The sequence below is a fragment of the Cyanistes caeruleus genome, chromosome Z (genome assembly GCF_971803275.1).
Source record: "Cyanistes caeruleus chromosome Z, bCyaCae1.hap1.1, whole genome shotgun sequence".
Taxonomy (NCBI): Eukaryota; Metazoa; Chordata; class Aves; order Passeriformes; family Paridae; genus Cyanistes; species Cyanistes caeruleus.
In genome coordinates this window covers 18,514,143-18,536,102 of record NC_141732.1, presented here as the reverse complement: position 1 = coordinate 18,536,102, position 21,960 = coordinate 18,514,143, and the positions used below count along the sequence as shown (strand labels likewise).

Here is a 21,960-nt window from a genome sequence, read left to right as displayed (position 1 = left end):
AATTTTTAAGGAGCTATCCTTGGACAGACAGATATAGGGCTCCAAACAAGAGATATCAAGCTCCAGTATGGGCCGTCATCTACAGCTTGGGTAGTTCTACTAGTCTGAGATAGATTTTATGCATTGCAGCTTGCACCTTGCTCTTTAGGCAGAATATCACGAGCTGGTCTGCAAAGGTACTGAAAAGATTGGAAAGCATGTCTTTCTAGAGTAGCTGATCACTCTGGGTTTATTTATTTAGAGGAAAGGGGGCCGAGGGATGAGCTCATTGCTGTCTACACCTTTCTGAGAAAGGGAGCTGGAGAGGGAGGTGCTGATCTCTTCTTCCTGGGATCCAGCAGGAGTGTGGGAATGGTTCAAACCTGTTTCAGGAAAGGCTGAAGCTTGTCATTAGGAAGAATTTTTTAATTGAAAGGTGAGTAAACACTGGGAATACAGGGAAACCTGTCAATGTTTAAGAGACATTTAAGTTATGTGCTGAATAACATGCTTTAACTTGTTATTTAATTAAATAACTTTAACTAGACCTGAAGTGGTGAAGCAGGTGGTCTAGATATATGTTGCAGGTCCCTTTCAACTCTAATATTATAGTCCTGTCCTGTCCTGTCCTGTCCTCTCGTCTCCTCTAAGACTGGGCCAACAGAGGATGTTCTCAGTTTATCCAGCATCAGTAATGTCCCTTTCTTTCTTGTTGAACAACATTTTGAATGTGAAACTTTCTTGAATACATGGCTTTGCCCCTGCATGGACAAACACAAAGCTATCTCCAAGTTTGTTCATGTACCTTTGAAGAGGCTGTTAATAAGGTGGCATAAAACAGTTTCCAGGCTCTTCCACTCATGCCAAAGAGTAGGGAAATAAAGGAACTAGGCTGAGATTTATGATGTACCAGAAACAACCCGAATCTGGAAGAACAAGATTAACCTTGGCCAACGTATCTTTAATGAATGCTGCATGGCATTAAATGACTACAGATGTATGAAATAGATTTTGTGGTGTCACAACAGGCTACATGGCAATAAGCCACCTGAACACAGAAATATGTGACAGATAGATAACATGGTGTACATATTCAATGCATTTCCTTGTGAGGGGCTTGGAAAAGCCTCCTCCTCACCCACTGCAACTGGATACTTGTGTGCAAAAGCAGCAGCATTTCTTCTTCAAATTATCAGAAAATATTTTCACGTATCACAAAAATCATAAAAGAGAGGCTGGGCAGAGGAATCCCAGAAGTCCTTTTATTCACACTGAATTTGAGGTGTCAGCTCCTGTACTGCTCCTGCTGTTCCTTGGATGGTGTCTATGAAACCTGACACCCTCAATCATGTAACACAAAGGCAGTGGGGATGGCTTGCTTTTGTGGAGTCAACTGCAGCATTGGGCACAACTTTTGGTGATGCTGGTGTCCTTGTCCCTCCTGTAGCTCGAGTGAGACAGATCTACTGTGAAATACTATGTAGCAGGTGTTAGAGAAAGAGGGATAATGCAGCAGATTTGGAAGAAGTGCTGGGTGGAAATAAACAGCTAAGATCTTCATCTGGAGGGGAAACCCAGAACTCTCCTTTTCTCACGAGCTGCAGGAAAAACAGGGAGTGTGGATTGGGGGTTTGTAGAAGGCAAATTTTAACTTGTTTCTAAAGGTCTCCACATGCTTTTATCTGTGTTTTCTATTTTCCTTTTGGCTTTACTGGAACTCCTTTGTTTCATACTGGCACCGCCCAGAACATTTTTAAGTTATGAAAAGGGCTCCACAAATGAACTATGACTTTTGCCCCCTCTCTAGCTTTTTATTAAGCTCAGTGGGATTAATTCCCTATTGTTCTGCACCTTATGTAGGTCATATGTGTCAAATGGGTGTGAAATGCTGACTAAAACTACAGACTTATCTTTGACTGATCAAGCTTGAAGTTTGGGATCACACATCAGAAATTTGTGTCCAAATCTTACATCTCCAGTGTGGGCTGAGCCTCTTCAGATGGCAGCTGATATCGCAGGTATTAATAAGCCACTTTCTCTTCCACTCTTATTTTTGTAATGAAATGCTGGTTTAATTTCTAAAGAATATTTCATCACTCTATTCTTTGCTTTTTTTTTTTTTTTTGACAGCCACCACAAACACTGGCAGGAGGTTGACAATGGAAAGTAATAGCAGGAAAAATGGATTTTTCTCAACATGTTGAATAGACTGCCAAAATCTCTTTGCAATCCACCTGCAGTCTGGAGACTGGCCATTGCAGAGAAACCAAAGTTAAATAACCAACTATGGACTTTATATGCTAAAAATAAAACAGCCCAGAAGAAAAAAAAAATTTAAATCTTATGATCAAACTTATAATAATAATAGAAATGTTTGATTACTTCCTCTGATTAACTTTCTCCATTAAATGTTATGCCTTCTCTGGAGTAACTGTAATGGATGGTGATAGATGCTGGTATTGAAATTTATTTTTTTTTCTGTCAGAAACTTATCCTTAAGGCCTTCTAGTTAGCAACTCTTTTGATGTGTTAACAGCCCACAGCTCTCATCTCAGAGACTCTTCAATGCAGTGTGTACTTCTTGAATAAAAACTTATTGTACAATCTTCAGAATAAAATCATTTTTATTTCTACTAATTTGATGATTTATGCACCTAGTAGCTTAGGTACAAAGAGTCTGGTGTCAGAACTTTGGGAAAATTTAAAAAACCCTCAACCCCCCAGAATCATTTTCCCCCAAAACACTGGCTTATAGAAAGAAAAATTTGGTTTGTCCCTTACTTTACAAATAGGAAAAATTAAATACTATAGCTTATAAATATTGTCATGGTATGGCAAAGTCAATTTTGTATGAAGCACAATATTGAATAGTAACTGTCTTACTAACAGAAGGAGAAGAGAATTTTGCTGAATGCCATGTTTACCACAGTCTAATACCTACTCATCTGTTACTCAGACAATACTACATTGAAAGGTAATTTCTGTGAATTGGAGAAAAAAGGATTTGACCACATGTAGAAAGGCAATTTTCCTACTTTGTGCACTCTTGCATCAATAAAAAAGAAGAAATTATAGTTTTTCAGCAGATTGTGAGTTTATTAAAACCATTATCTGATATTCTATATCGTCAAGTTATACTTCATACTTCTTATGAGATTAAGACAAAAAGATATATCTAGTTTAAGGAAATATCTTCAAAATTCAGATGTAAGAGAGCTTCACTAAAGCAAATATTCAGATTAATTTGTGATGGGATCATTTAATGTCTAACAAAAAAGAAGAAATTGCTAAGTCAGGAGAGAGAAACTTTGGCGTCATCACTGTCTCTTTGCAATCTCTTCCCCAAATGTTTATACGTGTAAGCTCTGACTAAAATCAGGTAAAAAGTTTAATTTGATGTTATTGTAGTTTTTGCTGATTGTTTATTATGTTTGATCTACTTATGTAAATACTTCCAACTAGTGCATTGTGTGAAAGTAACTCGCAACAGGTGAGTTTAAAGGCCAGCTAAAAACATGAATGTTGATTATAAAATGAACAGAATAATTCTAAATTATTTCAAAATTTATATCAAAATGAGTGTATCAAAGTACACTAAAGCATCTGACTAATTATACCCAATTTTTAAAATTGCAAATATATAAGAATTTACCAGTAATTTTGAAATAGATAATTTCCCTCTATGTTTCAGTACATTTAATAGCTGAAATCTTCAGGCTAGCATGATCGACAGAAGACATACAAATATTTAGTGAAAAAAAAGGAAAGAAAATATATGTTGGTACTCCTTTGAAAGCAACTTTCAATGTGAAAACACTAATAACACATTTGATATGTCATGATGGGGACCAGAATGTGATTTTACAAAAATTAAAAGAAGCAATTATTGGAATGGACCAGAAATTCAACAAAAAAGTCTTTGATAAGGGTTGTATTTCTGGATGTCTAGTACAAGCAATTATTTGTTATAATAATAATATTTCCTTTCACTGGTGACTTTCAGAGGTATTAAAATGGTGTTTGGTAGAACAAGATGCTGAGGAATGATCTTCAGATTTCCATGGGGGCTGTCTCCTGTTCATGGTGTTGCAACTTGCTGTCTGTAGATGAAAGTTACTGCCCATTAATAATTGATGCTGCAATACATCCTAGTCTATTTTGGTGACAGATAGTGTTGCTTAGTTCAAAGAACCACTGCCAGGAGTTTAATAGCCATTGGTTTTGGTGAGCAATGAACAAGCTAACACTGGCCTCTGCTTTGTTGAGAAACACTTGAAAAACAGCTACTGCCATGGTCACAAAGGAGTAACAATCCCTTTCTATAAATTCAATTTGTTCATAACCTTGTGACACAGACCATAAATATTATATTTCACACACATGAACAAATTACATGAACAGTATATATAATAACAGTATATATAATATACTTTTTACTTAATTTACTTTACAAAAACACAAACTAAAGTGCTGTATGAACAACCCATCTATTAGCAAAGGGTTGATTTCTTATTCCAAATAAAATCCAGATTGTATGCCAAGCTGACTTGCTTGCTAAGACACTGTACTCTTTGCAGGTGTAAAGTAGTAGCAAGGAAAGTATTTATCAGTTGGCACTGAAGCTGCTTCTGCAAAAGTTACACCAGAGAAAAAATTAAGAGGAGGCTGAGATCTGGATCATGGAAAAGCTCGTATGGTTTTCTGCACCAGATGATGGAGTTTAGAAATGAAAAAAATATTTAAAAGGAAGCTATTTTTGTTTTTGAAAATTATTCTTGGTGAGTTTATTTAATATTATTTGCACCCATGATTAGTATGCTAATAATAGCAAAAAAATGCTAAGAGAATATGACAGAATTCCAAATTACTAAATCAGAAAATACTTATTGGAGAGACAAATTTTTCTTCTGCTTTATATCTAAAACCCAGGTGCCCAATAGGAGTCTAACACAGAATAACAGTTTGGCTACTATTTTTTTGTTTTTAACAAATTTTTCTTTGTGCTTTGAAAACTGGAAAAGATATCTCATCTGATGAATTGGATGTTTTAGTTTTTAAGTAATATAATTAAAAGTGTTGATGACAGTTAGAGTAGAAAAGCAACTGAAAGTGGTGTATATAAGAAAATACTGAATTTTTTTACATGTTTCTATGTTACCACAATTTCTTGCTGAAGATTTACGGAAAGAAAAAAAGATTAAATTCATAGAGTGTTTAATTCTGTCTTCTAATCAACATAATGGAAAAACATTTTTGCCTTCCAAATGCAATGATGCTGATTTGCATTTTCATAGGGGAAAAAAAAAAAATAAAAAAAAAGAATTGTTAAAAAATAAGAATAGGCAAACCATTTCCACTGCTGGAAATGCCCATTTTACTTTTTCAATCTTTATTCAGCACTTAACAACTTCTATGCGAAACTGTGAGTTTGTTCTGTTATCTGAGATAACACAGGGCCAAACAATGGGTAGGCTGAACAGTCAGGAAAAAGATGAGGACCACAGAAATTCTGTTTCTTGCATACCTTTATGTGATCAGGAAAGTGACCCCTGAAAGAGCAAACTGTTCAGGAAGCCTTCTCCTTCCCAGACATGAGGTGAGAAGAGCTGGTGGGTTAAAGGATAATGCAGTCTCAAACATATGCATCTGAAAGGATGACCAAAGCCATTTATCCATTTTCATTAAAAGAGACCAGACTTCCTGGTGACATATGTAATACCAGTGTAGACACTGCTGCAGGTTTGGAAGGATCTGCAGTAAACCAGCTGCCACCACTGGGTGGTGGAAACCTGAGGATGGATCTGATGGGTGAATTATGTTGTGAGTTGCAGCAAAGTTGAGAAGAAAAACTCTTCCAGATTATAAATAGGAAGGATGGCATTTTGCAAATGGCTGTTTAGTTGAAAAGTATGTTTTTTCTAATGATCCACTCTTTCTCAGCACAAAAGAATTAACATTACGTCATGACAAGTAGAGGAAATGATAACAGCACAAGATATTTCCTTAAAAAAAGAATAAAATATAGAATCATAGGTGGGTCTGGTTAGGAAGGGACCCTTAAAGTTCATCTAGTCTAATCCCTCTGCCACGGGCAGGGACATCTCCAGCTCGTTCACGCTGCTCAGAGAGCCCCCTCCAGCCTGGTCTTGAATGTTTCTAGAAATGAGATGGGCATCTATCACTTCTGTGGGCAACCTGATCCACAGCGTCACCATCCTAATTGTAAAATATTTCTTCCTTATATCTAATCTAAATATACCTGTTTTGAGTTTAATATAATTAACCCTTGTCCATTCATTCCATATCCTTGTCAAAAGTCCCTTACCAGATCTCTTTTAGCCCCTTTAGGTGCTCTTAAGTTCTCCCTGGAGCCTTCTCTTTTCCAGGTTGCACAAACACCATTTCTTTCATCCTGTCTTCATGGGAGAGGTGGTTCAGCCCTTGTGGATTCCCCTGTATTTGTTCCAATAGGTCCAAATTCTTCTTGCACTGGGGGCCCCAGAGCTTGATGCAGCGCTCTGGGTGGGGTTCCACCAGAGCAGAGTAGAGGGGCAGAATCAGCTCCCTTGACCTGCTGGCCACAGTGCTCTTGATGCAGCCTGGGACACATGCTGGGGTGTGTGTCCCACCTTTCTTCCATCAGTATACACAAGCCCTTCTCCTAAGGCCTGCTCTCAGCTGTCTCTTGCCCCTGACTGTGTTGATCCAGGGGGTTGCCCCAACCCAGTGCAGGACCTTGCACTTGGTCTTGTTGAACCAGATATGCTTTCCAGAGTCCCACTTCTTGAGCTTGTCCAAGTCTCTCTGGATGGCTTTCTGTCCTCCAGACAGATGGGGTTTATGTCATCAAAATTTGACTGCAGACAATGAAATAGGAAATAAATACACAGCCAATAGACTTGAAACTATTACATCTCCATATATGTGGATCTCCACAGATATAATTAGGATTACTTAATCTCATTTGGCTCTGCCTTTTGAAGAAGTTTGGGTTTCTAGCCAAATGAAGGCCATTTATGTGGGGTAAGCTACCCATAACTCCTTTGTCTTCATGTTTCCCTTAAAGCAGTTGAAAAAATCCTAATTTTTTTCATTTTCATAGGAAAGAAAAATATACTTTTAGAAGAGTATAAAACTAAAGTGGGCCTCATAAACATGAAGAAACTTTGGAGTTGATACTCTGCCATGTAACAGAAATAGGTGAAAGCATAAGACAGACCAGGAGCAGATAGGAGTGAAAGATCAAATAAGATGTGAGAAATCAAAATATTTCAGAGATCTTTAGAACAGATATCATACTACTAATTCAATTACCAGTGCAAATGGCACATGTGTAGACAATATCATGGGCTAAAGAGAGGGAACAGACAGGCTGAATCATGAATTTCTCTGCTCCTTTATTTCTCCCTTTCCCTGCTTCATTAATCCTGATGTCAAAGGAGCGCACTTTCTGTCCATACATTTCACTGCAGTTTTATCAGGCTAATGGGGATTCTGCAAATTAATCTGTGATGTTGTATCATAATTCAGTGGACTGTGCTTTAAAAAAAATTTTCCAGACCTATCCCTGCATTTTTTTTTCATATTTTCTGGTGGTTGTCATTAAAGACTTTAAATCAACACTAGTTGCCACTCTACAGTGTCTGAAATACTATTGTCATTTTCTCCTATAAGATAGATACCTCAGGATAAATATTTCAATGACAAAGTCAGTATTTCTTTTTCCTCCATGAGTTCTGTTAAAAAACTTCAAATATTTATAGATTTTTATTAAATCTCACCATTGTTACTTATCAATACTATGAACTTAAACTTATCCCAGTAAATTAGTTCACACAGTATTTTAATGTATTTTTGTTTCTAAATTCTATTTTATAATCATGTTTCAGAGGAAATAAAAGTGTGCACTTAACAGACTAATGCATGTCATGACAATGATTAAACAATTTGAGAAATACAGCAATAGCAAGTTACCAGGACTGAATGATCTTCGTCCAGAATTCTGAAGATAAAAGTTTACTAATTCTAGCATGTATAGATGGAAATATACTTATCTTTTTAGGATAGTAATAATAATATATAATCACCCCCAGCACAGACTGAAAGATACTAATATTGTTAATTTCAGGGTTTTGAGTTTAAGAAATGGTGCGGAAATTCAGATACATTCTGGTGCTGGGAAAGCTGTTGAATAGTCCTAAAGATGATGACAATGCAGGGCTTGAAGGAGTATAATCTGAAAGGACTAAAATAATGCCTGTTCTGTAAAAATGATATGAGTTAGAGCAAAACAGGAAAAAATGAGAGGGAAATAAAAGCCCCTGAACTTTCTAAAATCTTATTGTAAAGATAATTTAAATAAACTACTTAAGGAAATAAATCTCTGTGTAGGAAAGAGTGAATTCCTACTTTGTATTAAAGATATTTATTATTTTTAGTGTTCAAGTTCTCTCCTTGCTTCCTGCCCCCCCAGGATGAAGGTAAATTAAAATTTTACTAACACATAGTTAGGACTGATAATTACTCCTGCTGTGTTTCTCTGGTCATGTCCACACATGTTACTGGGATGGAGGGAGTAGGAATTAGCTAATGTCAAAAAGCAGATTTGAGTGGCTCTAAAAGAGATATGGCCAGTGGTAGGGTGCAGGGATAACTGAGGTGTCTGCTGAACTCCAGCTCTCCCTGCCAGATCTTGCAGGGTCTGACACTACACAGCAACCTGTCTGTCTGTCCATGCCCAAGCTGTGGTTGTGTTTACTCCTGAAACACAGATTTGAAATCCTACAGATTTGTTCTGTAGGAGCATACTACAGACACTGCAAGGATGTTGTAGTGCTGGTACAGACTCCTGCAAGATCTGCATGTTAGGAGCAGAGAACCAGCTTGTGTTCCCATATTTAAAAGAATAGCAGAAATCCAGCCAGCCAACAAATGAGTCTTTTTCTGCTCTAAACCTGTAAATTGTACAGAAATCACTCCCATACTGTCATCCTAACCACAACTTGTTGCTTGTAGGAGCACATCCAGGTTTGTTCCTCTGACTCTGGGAAGGACACTTGGAATCACTTGGGTAGAACACTTTGGAAATAGGTTTTATTTAGCACGTCAGATTGCAAAGCAAGTAGTTTGACCTCAGATAAGACTGACTCACCTTGGATTCACCTGAAGTCCGTAGACAAGAATTTTAGTTGAGTGGATGTAAGCATACAACAAATTGCATATCTTCTGCCCTATTCAGACCTACAGACCAAAAATAGAAGGGCACATTGATGATCAGAAATAAGATTAATTCCTCTGTCTGGCTTGAAATCAAGATGGAATCCAGCCCTATTCAGTCAAATATTTTGGCTGGACTTTTAAAAAGGGTTGGATCGGTACATTGCTGTTATTCACTGTAACAAGTCATATAAACAGATAAATACATGACTTTTTAAGCCAAATGCTCTAATCCAGTTTTGAGATGATATTACTGTGAAAAGTTTGGCTATCTAAAAGTAATCAGATTTAATGCTTCATGTTGTACGGTAGCTTTTCTGTCTGAAGAGGAAGGAAGGATATATTTTCTCATGAGGGTAACCTCAGTTTTGTTTTTACACGACCTGTTTTTTGAGATACTTATTAATGCTGGAGAAACAATGTGCCACTGCCTAATTCTTTGTACCAGTGGTTACTAGTCCAGTTAGGAAAAAACATTTAACATCCCAGAAAAAATGGAACAGTTGTTCCTTTTGCTTCTCATGGATTCAGCTAAGTCTTCCCTTTGTAGTCATCAAAATTTTAGTCTACTTCCTTACTCTTTCTGTCAATTAAATGCAATTTTTAATGTGTCCAGTAATCTCTATGCCCTGGCTTTACCTATTAAAACACAAGTAAGCATAAAAGTGACGCAGGGCACTGGTTAATGTTGGCTTTCCCTTGTATATATATAAAAAGCTTGTCAAGTACACCTCTGCCTAATGAGAAAGCACAGGTGTTCTGACAAGTAACATCAACAAATTAAAAAAATAGTCACTATCCTGTCAAATAATGTTTGTATATCAAGGATCTGTAATACAAAGCAGACTTATCAGCAATCACATTTTGAGTAGAATTCACCTGAATGTAACACCTTCTCCCTCTAAGGTTTTGAGTAGGTATCTTAAAGAAGATCATACAACTTACTTATCCCAGGAACAAAGGTTCTTTTTTGAAAGCTGTCAGCTTGCTGACAGATATGATGAACATTTACTTCAGTCTTGTAAAACATATTAATCAAACTTGTTCCTATAGCTTCAGTCCAAGGAGGGTTGCTGTTTTCTTTAAAAAAATGTTGTACATAATTGAGGAACTGTGAATACATGTACAACTTGAATGCAAGCCATTATATATGACATTCATTTATTTGTAATGAACACGTCCTAGTCCATAACAGGCTTTAGGGGGATGTAAACAGTATATGGAAATCAGTTTAATACAAGGCTATTTGCCAAAGTCTCATTCATTGAACCTTAAAAAACTTTTGAAAATATGGGTTGCATTTGCAAGCTTCCATGTATGGATAGCTGGCAAGCTGCCTGGTTTCTACTTAAAGGATTGTCATCCTTGCAAAAATAAATTTCTCCTTCTAGATAAAAGTCAGTGTTTTCATGTTTTACTGCAATCAAACTGATATGGCTGACAATTTAATGTCTCAACACTTAAAATACCTCTGGATAATCAGTTACTTCAATCATCATAACTACAAATTCCTCTATTTTCAAAGACTGTATGCATGTGACAGAGATATTTAACAGTTTTACCAGAAACCTCCCCATCCTTAATCTTTTGTGATTTCTCTTAAGCTGTGAAATTATTTTTTCCCCAAATGCATGATTTTATAATTAATGGAAAAAAAAAAAAAACAACAATCCTGCACTGTAATCAGATTTTTAAACCTTTGTGTTAATGTCCTGTTTTATTTAATTTGATGTATATTTCATAGCCTGCTTGCCTGTTAAAGGGATGTGGAAATGTGCTGGCATTCCAGATGAAGAGACACCTTTATGAGTGAGAAAATGCTCAAGGCTTTTTCAAAGTGGGTGCTGAGCATACGTTTCTCTTCTCTGACTCCAGGAGATGCTAACATCTGTCCCGGCAGACAGGTATCACAAGGTTAAAGGCTAGCAGAGCTGTGCACCTCCAGGATCTCACTGTCAGCAAAGGAGTTGCATAGTTTCTCAAAACTAATAATGAAAATGGCAGCAATGATGAGAAGCAGGAGCTGACAACAAAACAAATTAAAAGGAACCAGCAAAAAATGAATTCTGGGTAGTGCAACAACTGGCAGAGCTGATTTTAATATCAGGCAGGTTGAGTTCACTAGTCTTTGCTATTCATATTGATGTGAAACTTCATAGAGTTTTAGAGATTTGTATCAATGTATCATGTATCTAACATGTAGGAGTGTTGCTACAACATGGGTATAAGTTTGCTAGCACCTGTCGTTCTCACTCCAAGATAAAAATTGATATGAACTGTTTTACATGCCTAACAGACAATTAGTCTCAACACTCAACAATAAAAGCTACATCTTTAGAGTGTCCTTTATCTTAAAAAAGTAATTAAAAAGAATGACTAAAACTCACCAGCAGGGCAAACCAACAGTCTTCCCCCCTCTCTTTTGTTTCTTTGATTACTTGGAGCCTTGTAATCAAACTAAGCTTAGTTTCAGGACCCTTGGGGCAGTATCTCTTAGTTCTCTGTCAGGCTGCGTTGGAAAACAATCAATCTTGCTCTTGCGCTGGCTTGGTAGAAGTGCCACAACACAAGGAGTACATTGCTTTGCTTTTTCTGTGAAGCTTCGATGACAAAAGTTTTTATCAGAAGCTGACTGTATTTAGGATTATGAATATGCAATGACTCTCATTAGTATTGAAGCACAGGAACACGGTCTGACATCCCTTGCCACTTTTAGCTGCTGCAGAGTTTTCTAATGAATTGTCTTGCTCTTTCACTCTCACAGTCTTCGCTGTTATGGCCCAATTTGAGAATACTATTGATGGCAAAAAAATTAATTGCCAAAAACCACTCTTGATTTTGTTAAACAGTGTTGAGTCAGTGTTTAAATTGTCAAAACAGAAAACCATTAAACTCTACAGGGGACAAATCAATCGCAAGTGGAGAGGATATGCAGGTCTGTATGCATAGCCATGCACAAGCATAAAGGTGTATGGCACAGGTACGCATATGGCCTTGTAACTGTGCTTATGCACACAAAGATATGTGTGTGTATCAGCGATGGGTCTCAGAAAACTAGTGTCCTGATGGATTATTTATTTTATTTTTCCAATAAGAACAAATGGAGATAATGGAAAGTTTTTCAAATGAGCTCGGCTCTGATACATTGCTACTTGAACAACTGTTTTATACTTTTCCTCATCTTGGAAATATGCCAAGTACTTTTCAGCTCATCTGCAATCTGTTTGAATAAGTTACTGATAAGGACGATTCTAACAATTGATTAAGATATATGGCTTGATTTGTTGTATTTGAGGAGGTGTGTAGGCTTTCAGAAACAAGTGGAAATGACCCTTTCCCTCACAGGTGGTTAAATTAAGTTTTTGTCCTGAACTTCTTCTGACATAAAAGAGGCTTTAATGGCTCTCTGCAGATTGTGAAGGGTAAAGTGAATTGAAACAGCTAATGTATTCAAAAAAGCTTAAGCAGTAGTCTGAAAGGTGTTTGTGTACTACAAATAATAAAGGGTATGAAGTTCTCCCAGTAATATGTCAGTCCTTTGGAGCTCTAAACCCATTTAACTGGTAATGGAAATGGTCCCAGTGCAAGGAAAGAGGATCTCTTTAATTTTTGCTGTGATTTTTGACACTGTTGCTCTAACACAAGCTTGGCTTACCTCTTGATCCAACCCCAGGACTGTCTATTCTTATCAGCTGGATTAGAAAATAACGAACATCTACATCTTGTGAGTATCAAATACAGGAGCAGTTTAAAATAAATGCAGTTCTGACAAAAGTGGCTCAACTATCATACATCAAACACTTGTTACCTCTCTTTGCCTTAGTGACTGCACATGACTAAGAAAGAGTGAGTGATAAAATCTGAAGAAAGATGAAACCAATCTGGACCTTTTTAAAGATCATCAATCATTCTGCACAGCCACGATATTATTAGTTCCAGTAAGCCTTGTTCTCCCATTTTATGGACATCTTAAACCCCCCACCCCAGTACCAATGCTACCATGGGAAATCATTTTTATGGGAAGCATCTCAGTGTGGGCCAATCAGATCTAATCACATAACAAGCTACTGAATTATTCAATGTTCTCCCTAATTTTGCATTCTTCCTGCACTTTGCTGTCACTACAGGGTTTTAAAAGTATGGATTTTTACAATATTTATTAAGAAGATAACCATTCACAGAATTTTTTCTTTCTCTATGTCTTTCAATAATCATCATTCCCTTAGATTGTTGCAGTGTATACATTACTATACACAGAATATTTTTTCTAAAAAGAATAGCAATCCACAATGTGGCACTCAGCTTTAAACTATTCCAGTTTTTAATACACCAAATGTAAGGACAACAATAGTGAAACAATTGTGTTCAAACATAAAATATTCATATTTACAGAGCAAACTATAACCAGCATGTCTCTTAGCTGTTGCTATGAATACAGGGCTTACATTGTATGTGAAAAATATTTCAGTTTTAATTGCAAATCTGTGCAGAGATGATTTGGGGTCTGTAATTAGCACATAAATTTCAGACTTTGCAACTGCTGTGAAAACACACATTATTTATGGAACTATTATCTAAATATAATTCAGTGTTTTTTGCTTTCAATAACTACTGTAAAAGTCTGATTTAATAAAATGTGAAAAATTTCCCATCTCTTGCACTTCTGTTCACATTATGGAGAATTCATTCCTCTACACTGCCACTTCCCACTCAATCTGCAGTGGACTTTGCTTTTATCCATATTTCACTCATACCTCAGGGAGATTTCTTCACAACCATAAAGTGACTGACACTTAATTCTTTTAAAAAGAAAGCCTGGATTATTCAAATAGGCCTGAACTGCACAAACAGAGTAGTTTATGTGGCCTCCATCCTCATGCTTTCCATCAGGGCTAGAAGCAGGAATAGATAGGAATCTGGTTACAGCTGGGTTTAAGCCTCTGTGTGGTGATTTCAAATTATCCAGAGTGGGTTAATGTAAGGACAAAGTGTTGTCTTGCTATCACCCACTTACTGTAAACTGCAGCCACAACCACTTCTAGGTCCCATCAATGTAGGGCACAACCAGCACAAAATTTGCCTCTTGCCAGAAATGTCATTCATTTCCAAAGCAGGTTACTCACAGCAATTGTTTTCTGAGACCTTTTATTGTTCTTGGGTTTAAAAGTGTATTTTTAGGTCTCATGGAACCGAGCATTTTTTTTGCCAGCTTTGTGCTTGTCTCTGGGTTCAGGACTGGAATTGCAGATAAAGAGACTGGGCACAAACAGCACAATGTCAGGTTAAACAGTAAAACAGGGCTTGCAGTAACAACAATGGCAAAGTCCATATTATGGATTTAAGTTACACTAGAATGTGACACGTCTGAAATTTCTCTCCTCTACATTTTTTCCCCCATGTCCTTTTGTGTCCCTGTGTGCGTAGTTTTACTCCCTTTGAAGGAAAACACTTGCCCACATTCTGTATGGTTCCAAACTTCAAGACACCTTTCTGTGTCTGGCTGCTCCAGCACCTCTGTGCAATGGCAGACTCAACAGCCACTGCAGTATTAACTGGAATAATTTGCTTTGCTTCTCCTAGGGCTGCCTGCCCTTAGACAAAAAGCTGTATCTGCAGGAGCATTGCCCAGCCCACTCACAGGGCGGGTTGAAAGCTGTACCAGAGCCAAGAATGTGCAAATTTATTTGGCATGGGGCTACCAGGATTTTCTCAAACCTGGGAGCAATACATTTTCATATGTCTGTCCAGTTGCTGGCACTAGAGACAGACAGGAGCCCTGCATGGTGTACACAGGCATAATTTTATATTTGGACACTGATATCAAGGCCATGGTGCACATGCTCTAGGAAGTTACAAAGAGTAGTTGAAAGATCCAGTGTGAACCCACTGAAAGTGTATTTTAAAGTTCTACTATTAAGAATACCATTCAAATTTAAAGTGACAGAGGCCCAGTAATGAACAGTTATTTCCTTATATAATATTACTTTTTTTTTGCCTTTGTAAAGCCCTCATTTCTGCCTTGCCATCACTGCCACAGGACCTGTGTTCATGGCTTCTGGTGTCAGCAGGATCCTGAGTCTCCTGATGAGGAATGGATCAAGTGGGCAGAAAGGCTTGAAGCCTCATGGGGAGTGTCAGAGCAGACTCTGCCAAGTGGTCTAACCTGCTCTCACTGTAATATTAGACAAAGATTCAGTACATGGAGGAGGCCCCAAAGCTGCCTTTGTAAACTGAAAGTGGCACCTGGGGACCAAGAAGACCCTGAGTACATTTTTAGGAAGATAGAAAAGGATGGGTGAGACAGGAGAACTTTTCTGCCAGACAAGTGAGTCAGTGATTGTTGTAATTGCTTTCTTCATAATTTTGATGCAAAAATTTGGTGGCTGATTACACAATAAACCTTAGCATTCAGTACAGCTCATAAGGCTGTCTACTCAACTAATAAGAGAAATCCTCCTGCATACTTATTTGGCTGGTACTACATGGACTACTTCAGATCAGTAGGTTATGCCCTCTTTAAAAGCTTAGGAACAAAGTGCTTGCAGTAGTCTTATAATATTGGTCTACTTTTCTTAAAGTCTGGCATGAGTAGATGCCATGAAGGCCTAAGCATTCTTAGAAGGAAAGAAGGTACTGCTTCCTGAGAAGGAAGGTACTGCTTTCTGGGAGCAGGGAAAATTTTAATACAGAATGTCTTTGAAAAGTGTTCAGCCTTTCACACAAGGGTTTCCAAAAGTGAGAGTGGCATTTCGCCCACATGTAGCAGAAATGTACTCCAAAAACTCGGGAAAGCAGACCTGTCCTAATATCAGCCAGGCCATTCAGTGTGCAACAATTCAGATCAGTTTGATTTTTTCGCATTATCTTCATAATTCCAGAAGTAGAACAATGAATCTGGTTTTCATATGAGATTAGTGACGCCTGAATAATGTGGGAAATCCCTAATAAATGCCCAGGTAGAAAGGAAATCAGAGCACTTTTTTTCAAATCTGACAGAATCAATTATCTCTCCTTACAAGCGATATCAGATCATTAGGGTATTTTTCCTAGCCTGTCAAGCAGCTGCACATAAGACCTTGACATAACATTCTCACCTTCAGCAATGCTGCTGAAGGAATATGAGATACTTTCCAAACACTGATTATCATCAGCCCAAACAGTTTTCATTTTTAAACCCATGTTTAATCAGAATGGAAGTGATCGGAAGAAAACATCAGAGAAATTGTTCAGACCACAGCTGAGAACATTCGACAAGAGGAGTGTAAAGTAGAGGCAAAGGTACTTTTTGAAGGTACTTCTGGGGCAGGGTAGAAAATGACTTTGAGAGCAGAAGAGATAAATACACCTACCAGCTCACTCTGTTTGATGGTCGTAAGTATCTGTGTTACAAAAGAAAGCTCCAAAACAGTGCAGGGAGACAATCTAGTGATGCAGTGGAGCTTTTACCTCCCTATTCCCCAAAGCAGAGGTTAAAGCTATCAATGGAAAAGGCTTTTAATTTTTGACTCATAGGCCATTGCCAGCAGCTTCTTTCTGCTGTACTGGCAAGCTCAGTATTTGGTGTTCATGCACTACTTTAAATATTTGAAGTGGGACACTGTGCAGCAGCTAGAGGACAGCATCCCTCTGTGCTCAGTACTCTACAAATGCAGGATCAACACATCAAGACATTTCTGTCTAGGAGATTACAAAGCAGAGAACTGACTGGAGATATTTTGTCATCCTATTAGGGCCAAATTGGCAGTGACGCTGAACTCTAGAGGAAAAATTCATCACTTATGTCACTCCAACCGTACCAGTATGTTCATATCATCATGTATGTTGTCCTGAGCTTGACCTGGCCTGGGCTGGCCATGCACTTGAAGGAAAGAACCACCATATGTCATCACCAAAGCAGTTGCTCCCAGCACCATCCTTGCAGCTGGTTGCATACTGGGGCTAAGGGACCCATAGGATGGGACTTTGTGATTCAGCCCAAATCTTTCCTGCAAAAAACAGGGGAAGGTTGGCCCAAAGCACGTTATGTAGTGTTGACTTGGCAATACTGCTGAAATCATTCAAGGAGGGACACATGATCTGTTCAGAGGGACAAAGCAATGGGCAAAGCCGTGATCTGCTGCCAGACTGAAAGAAAAAAGAATTATCTTATGCACTGTAGACACTCTTCACCTGCTTTAATTTTTAATAGAAATGTTCCTCTTTAAGTGCTGTGAGCAATACAAGTTTAATGTGAACTTAGAGGACCATGCAACACAAGCATAATTGACTCACTCTGATCACTCTTTAGATATTTTTTTCCCTTTTTCTTAAGTCTTAATGTTTTATTCTTAATGGAATCAGAACATGACAGAGAGCTGGAATGTGACATAGCAGTCAACTAATGGGAATTCAACCTAGTAGTCAATATTGAAATTGGAATTTAATTACTGCATAAGTAATTGCAGATAAGAAACTGGAATAAAAGAGCCATGGTAAGACATAAACCACCTGCAAGGTGGTTCAGGTGAAGGAAACCAGAAATAGTGTTTACAGAGGTCAAAAGTTTGCATTTATAAGTATCACTGAAAGAGGGAACAGAGGTCACTTTTTATGTTTGTGGCATTGCTCTGTAAAATTTGAGTTTGTTTTACATGTAGGTTTGGTATATTTCCACTAACTAGTCTTACAACTGTGATACCAAATGAACAGTATTTACACTGACAATTTGAACTGTTGATCTGACACTAACATTCTTTTTAAGCACAAAGTGGCTCAGTGTTTAACTAACCTTGCTTTCATCTTCTCTCTCTGCTTGTGCTGCTTTACCCCATCAACAGCAAACAATGAGGAAAGCTGCAGTGTCCTGTAGTGGCTATAGCATGTCCTCCCCTTAATTACAGGTTTATGTGGTTTGGCAAAGCCCATCATCTGAACAGGTAAGATTGAATTCAATGACATGCTCTGAGCTGAAATAAAAGTGGTGAGGTGTCTGTGCTTATTAGGGTTCCTAGTAGAAGTCTTGGAGCCTTATGGAAAGGCAGTGTTACTGTCATCTCTGGTGTTTTCTGGAGGTTGGGACTGTGAAAACAAATGAGAAACAATATTTGCTCTATTAACCAGATTAAAGTTAATAAAAGTAATGTAGTAGGGAAAAGAACACCACGGTTTAAAAAAAGTGGACCCACTCCCAGTTTTAGGGTGTAGGTGAGAGGAGATGAAGTCATCATGTCCTCACACAGGAAAATGAACACTTATACATTGCACACAAAGCTCCCAAACAGGTTATTTTTCTCTTAAAAAGATCTCAGACGCAGAAGCTCTCATATATCTTTGAGCTTGTAGTTTCTCTTTCTGACCAAAGCTTTTAGAAAAAGCTTTGTATTTTTTACATCTTTTTGTAGAGAGGGATGGCTTCACAGCTGTTTCTTGATGCTGCAAGCAATTATTATGATTAATGATTAAAGGCAGAGGAGAAAACTATAACTTAGTAACTTTTGGGTATTAGTCCTTACCACAGCAGCTGGGAGGGGATCTGCTTAGCTGAAGTCTGGATCTGTTGCTCTATTTTCAGCATTAGTAACAATGCTCCGTTATTCTTGATATTGACATTAAATTTTTCTGTATTTCAGTGTATTAATTAAAAAATCCCCAAAACTGTAGTAAAAATTTTCCATTACAGAACAATGCTAGAACTCCTAACTTACATGAGCAAAGTGTTTTGAGATCCTCTTAGGAAAGGAGGTATAGACAAGGAAAGCAGTACAAGAGGATAGCTGGCAAGAAACACCAGCTTATGACACCAACACCAACTGGGGATACCATCATCTCACAGTATACCCTTTTTTCCTTTCAATTAACACATCTTAGCTCAAACTCTGACAAAATATTTGCACAGATGCAGAGGTGAACATGGCCCTCAGAACTTTCTTCAAGGGAAAATGTTTCCTTGTGGAGAAACTTATTAACAGTCAAAGCAATGATGGAATCAGCACTTGGGGCAACTCCAAAATCACCTACTCAAACTTGCGAGGAAGAGAGTTAGACCCAGATCCTGGTGTCATAATTCGTATTTCCTCTGGTTTGGCTCTTGTAATTTCTATTCACATCTATTGAAAGAAAAAAAAAAATAAATTTAAAGCTGTGATTTTGCTCCCCAGCAAAGCCGATGGTGATTTCCATTTTGCAGGAGATTTTAATTTCTCTTATACCCATTACCAGGCTGACAAAATCAAACAGCAACTTTTAATTCCTATTTCCCTCTGTTGACATCACCAGCAGATACAAATTTGGGAAGGCTGCTTATATCGTTCGGTTCAATTGATATTGAATCTGCTGGTGCTGTCCCTGGGCTGAGGAATGTACATAACTATGTATGTTTGCTTCTTACTGTCCCTTCAGCAAAGAAAATGGGGAGGAGAATGGAAAGAGAGGAAATTTTTAAGGTGTTCATCTGCTTCCTTCTTTTGGTGCAGTCTTTTCTGTCTGATGTATAGAAAAATAGGGAGTGTGCCAGTTAACACCTTCATGAACGATGGAAGGTCTGCATATACGAGATAAGCAAGTGGACACTAATCGTGCTTTTGAGTTTATGTTTTGTGTACGCTTCCTCTTGGCCCTACTCCTCCCTTCATTCTTTAATTTGTAAAAGCATGTAACACAGAAAGAGTACTCACAAAGCCAGCCTCCCAGTGCATATGGTGTAGAAGAGAATGAAGGATTAATCATTAAAACACCTTTCATTTAGTAGTGTCTGAATTAGGAGTACCTAATGCACATTATCAGTACCTAAGTAGGCACAGTAACAACAACATTTTCAGGCATAAAAGAAACTTACACAAATCCACTTCTGTTTGGCCCTAATTTCTGAGAATAAAGTGTGTATTAAAGACTCAGAAAAGTGCCCCCTTAAATTTAATTCAGAAAGGACATGAGACAGCCTTTTATAAATAAAAACATATGTTGTTGCTGATAAATCGATTTTGAATTTTGTATATTTGATTTACATCAAAAATGATGAAGAGATGCATGCTGCTGTGTGACTTTCATTGTAGCATCAGCATCATATCCTCCACTTCTCAGATATAAAAGGTAGTTTAGGCTGGTTTTGTAAATGTATAGGTGGGCAGTATCTGTGCTGATATTTTGCTGTATGCCTGAATTACATGAGGGTTAGTTCTTAGCTGCTGATGGAGCACTGCTGCATATGCCAGCCCTACCCATGCATGACTCTCACTGGAAGAAGCATCAGTGGGTCTCTGAACAGAGAACTAGGAATGGAAGCATCCTTGCTCAATGTGTTTGAGGGGATTTAGAGTAGTCTGACCTGAGCTTTTAGCACAAATTTAGTCATATTGCTTTGTAGCATCAGGCCCTTGTTTTATAGCAGTAGTGGAAACCTTGAGGTAAGTTAAATTGCCAGATACAGTGAAACTATGACAGATCTGGCCATAGACATCCAACTGAAGGCAGCACTGAGGACTCCAGCCATATACAGCAAGATGGACACACACAGTGGGGAAAAGGATTTTCTCTCCTTCATCCCTCACTCTCCCAACCCACCACCCTGTGTAACCTCCCATAGCTTGAAGCAAGACAAGAAAGTCAGCATTTCGCACCCTCCAACAGCTTTGACATGACAGGTATGGTATTTTCTTACCCAGAGAATTGCCAAGGAAATCCGCCCTAGCAAAAGTGCAAAAGTTTTCAGTATAAGGAGGTGGGGTGCAAAAACTGGCTTCTAGGCAAAGGTTGAAATGACTCAATCTGAAACAAAATGTAAAGCAATTACTGCCTGGAAAAAAAAAAAGATCATGCTGACATTTAGAGGCTGCAGTGATAGTATCTGTCCCTTCCCAGGCTGACAAAAGCAGCCTTGATTTCATCCCAAAATGATTTTATTTTTGTTTGTTTGATATTTAGGATATCCTTTATTTGGAGGTGGGGGGCAGCAGGATGGGTTGCCTTAACTTCAGCTTTTATGCCGAGAAATAATTGCCACCCCAGAAAGGTAATTACATACGCCATTGTTTATAGGCACAATAGGCCTGGAAAAGCATGTTCTACAGATAGAAAAAAAAGAAAATCCTGCTTTCACATCAGGGCGGAACACTATGCAAAGTGACAGATTGCCACAAATAGCATTCAAACCCTTGCACAGTAGTGGTTGATTTTTCTTCTGGGGAAGAGGGGGAAGGGATGAAGGCTATGGAATAGGGTGGAAAGGGGAAAAAAAAGGGAGACAATTTTGTTCAACAGCCATAGTAACATACACAGTGGTTTTTACTCTCTTGATTGCTGCTAAGTGAACCTGATCTTTAAGTTGTTTTTAAAGTCACTGTCCCAAAGGGACATTTTCTGTTGCCATCTTGTGCAAATACCACTTCTCCTAAAGTGGCCTTAATTTGAATTGCTTTGAAAGTAGACCAGATAATCTGCTCGAATATGTTGTGGCATGATGCATCTCCTCTTTGTGCCCTTAGTACCACAGAGAAAGTGAATTTAGCTCAGAAAAGGACAACTAGTCTCTTTTCCCTCCTCCAATAGTAATACAATGAAAGAATAAAACAAACAGTGTGCTGTGATGTCAAACCCATTTCAGATTTTTTTTAAAACACAAAATATGTATTTCTTCAAAATATTGAAAGTTTCAGGGCTGAACAAAGAAAAGAAATGCATATGCATTTCGATATTGAACCAAGCATTGTTAGATGCTGAAGCAATTCATAGCAGGGCTATTCTCTGTGGCAGTGTCCAGCAAATTGCATGAGCTGCTTGTTAGGCTTGACA

General features: G+C 38.0%; 1 protein-coding gene across 1 annotated transcript in view; it reads left to right on the top strand.

The window, feature by feature from the left end:
- LOC147648187 (uncharacterized) overlaps positions 1-21,960 on the top strand; it is an 85,970-nt gene that overhangs the window by 51,140 nt on the left and 12,870 nt on the right. The window contains exon 5 of the mRNA XM_086869783.1: positions 18,075-18,110. Coding sequence (XP_086725909.1) covers positions 18,075-18,110 — 36 coding nt within the window. The remainder of the gene's footprint in view (positions 1-18,074; positions 18,111-21,960) is intronic.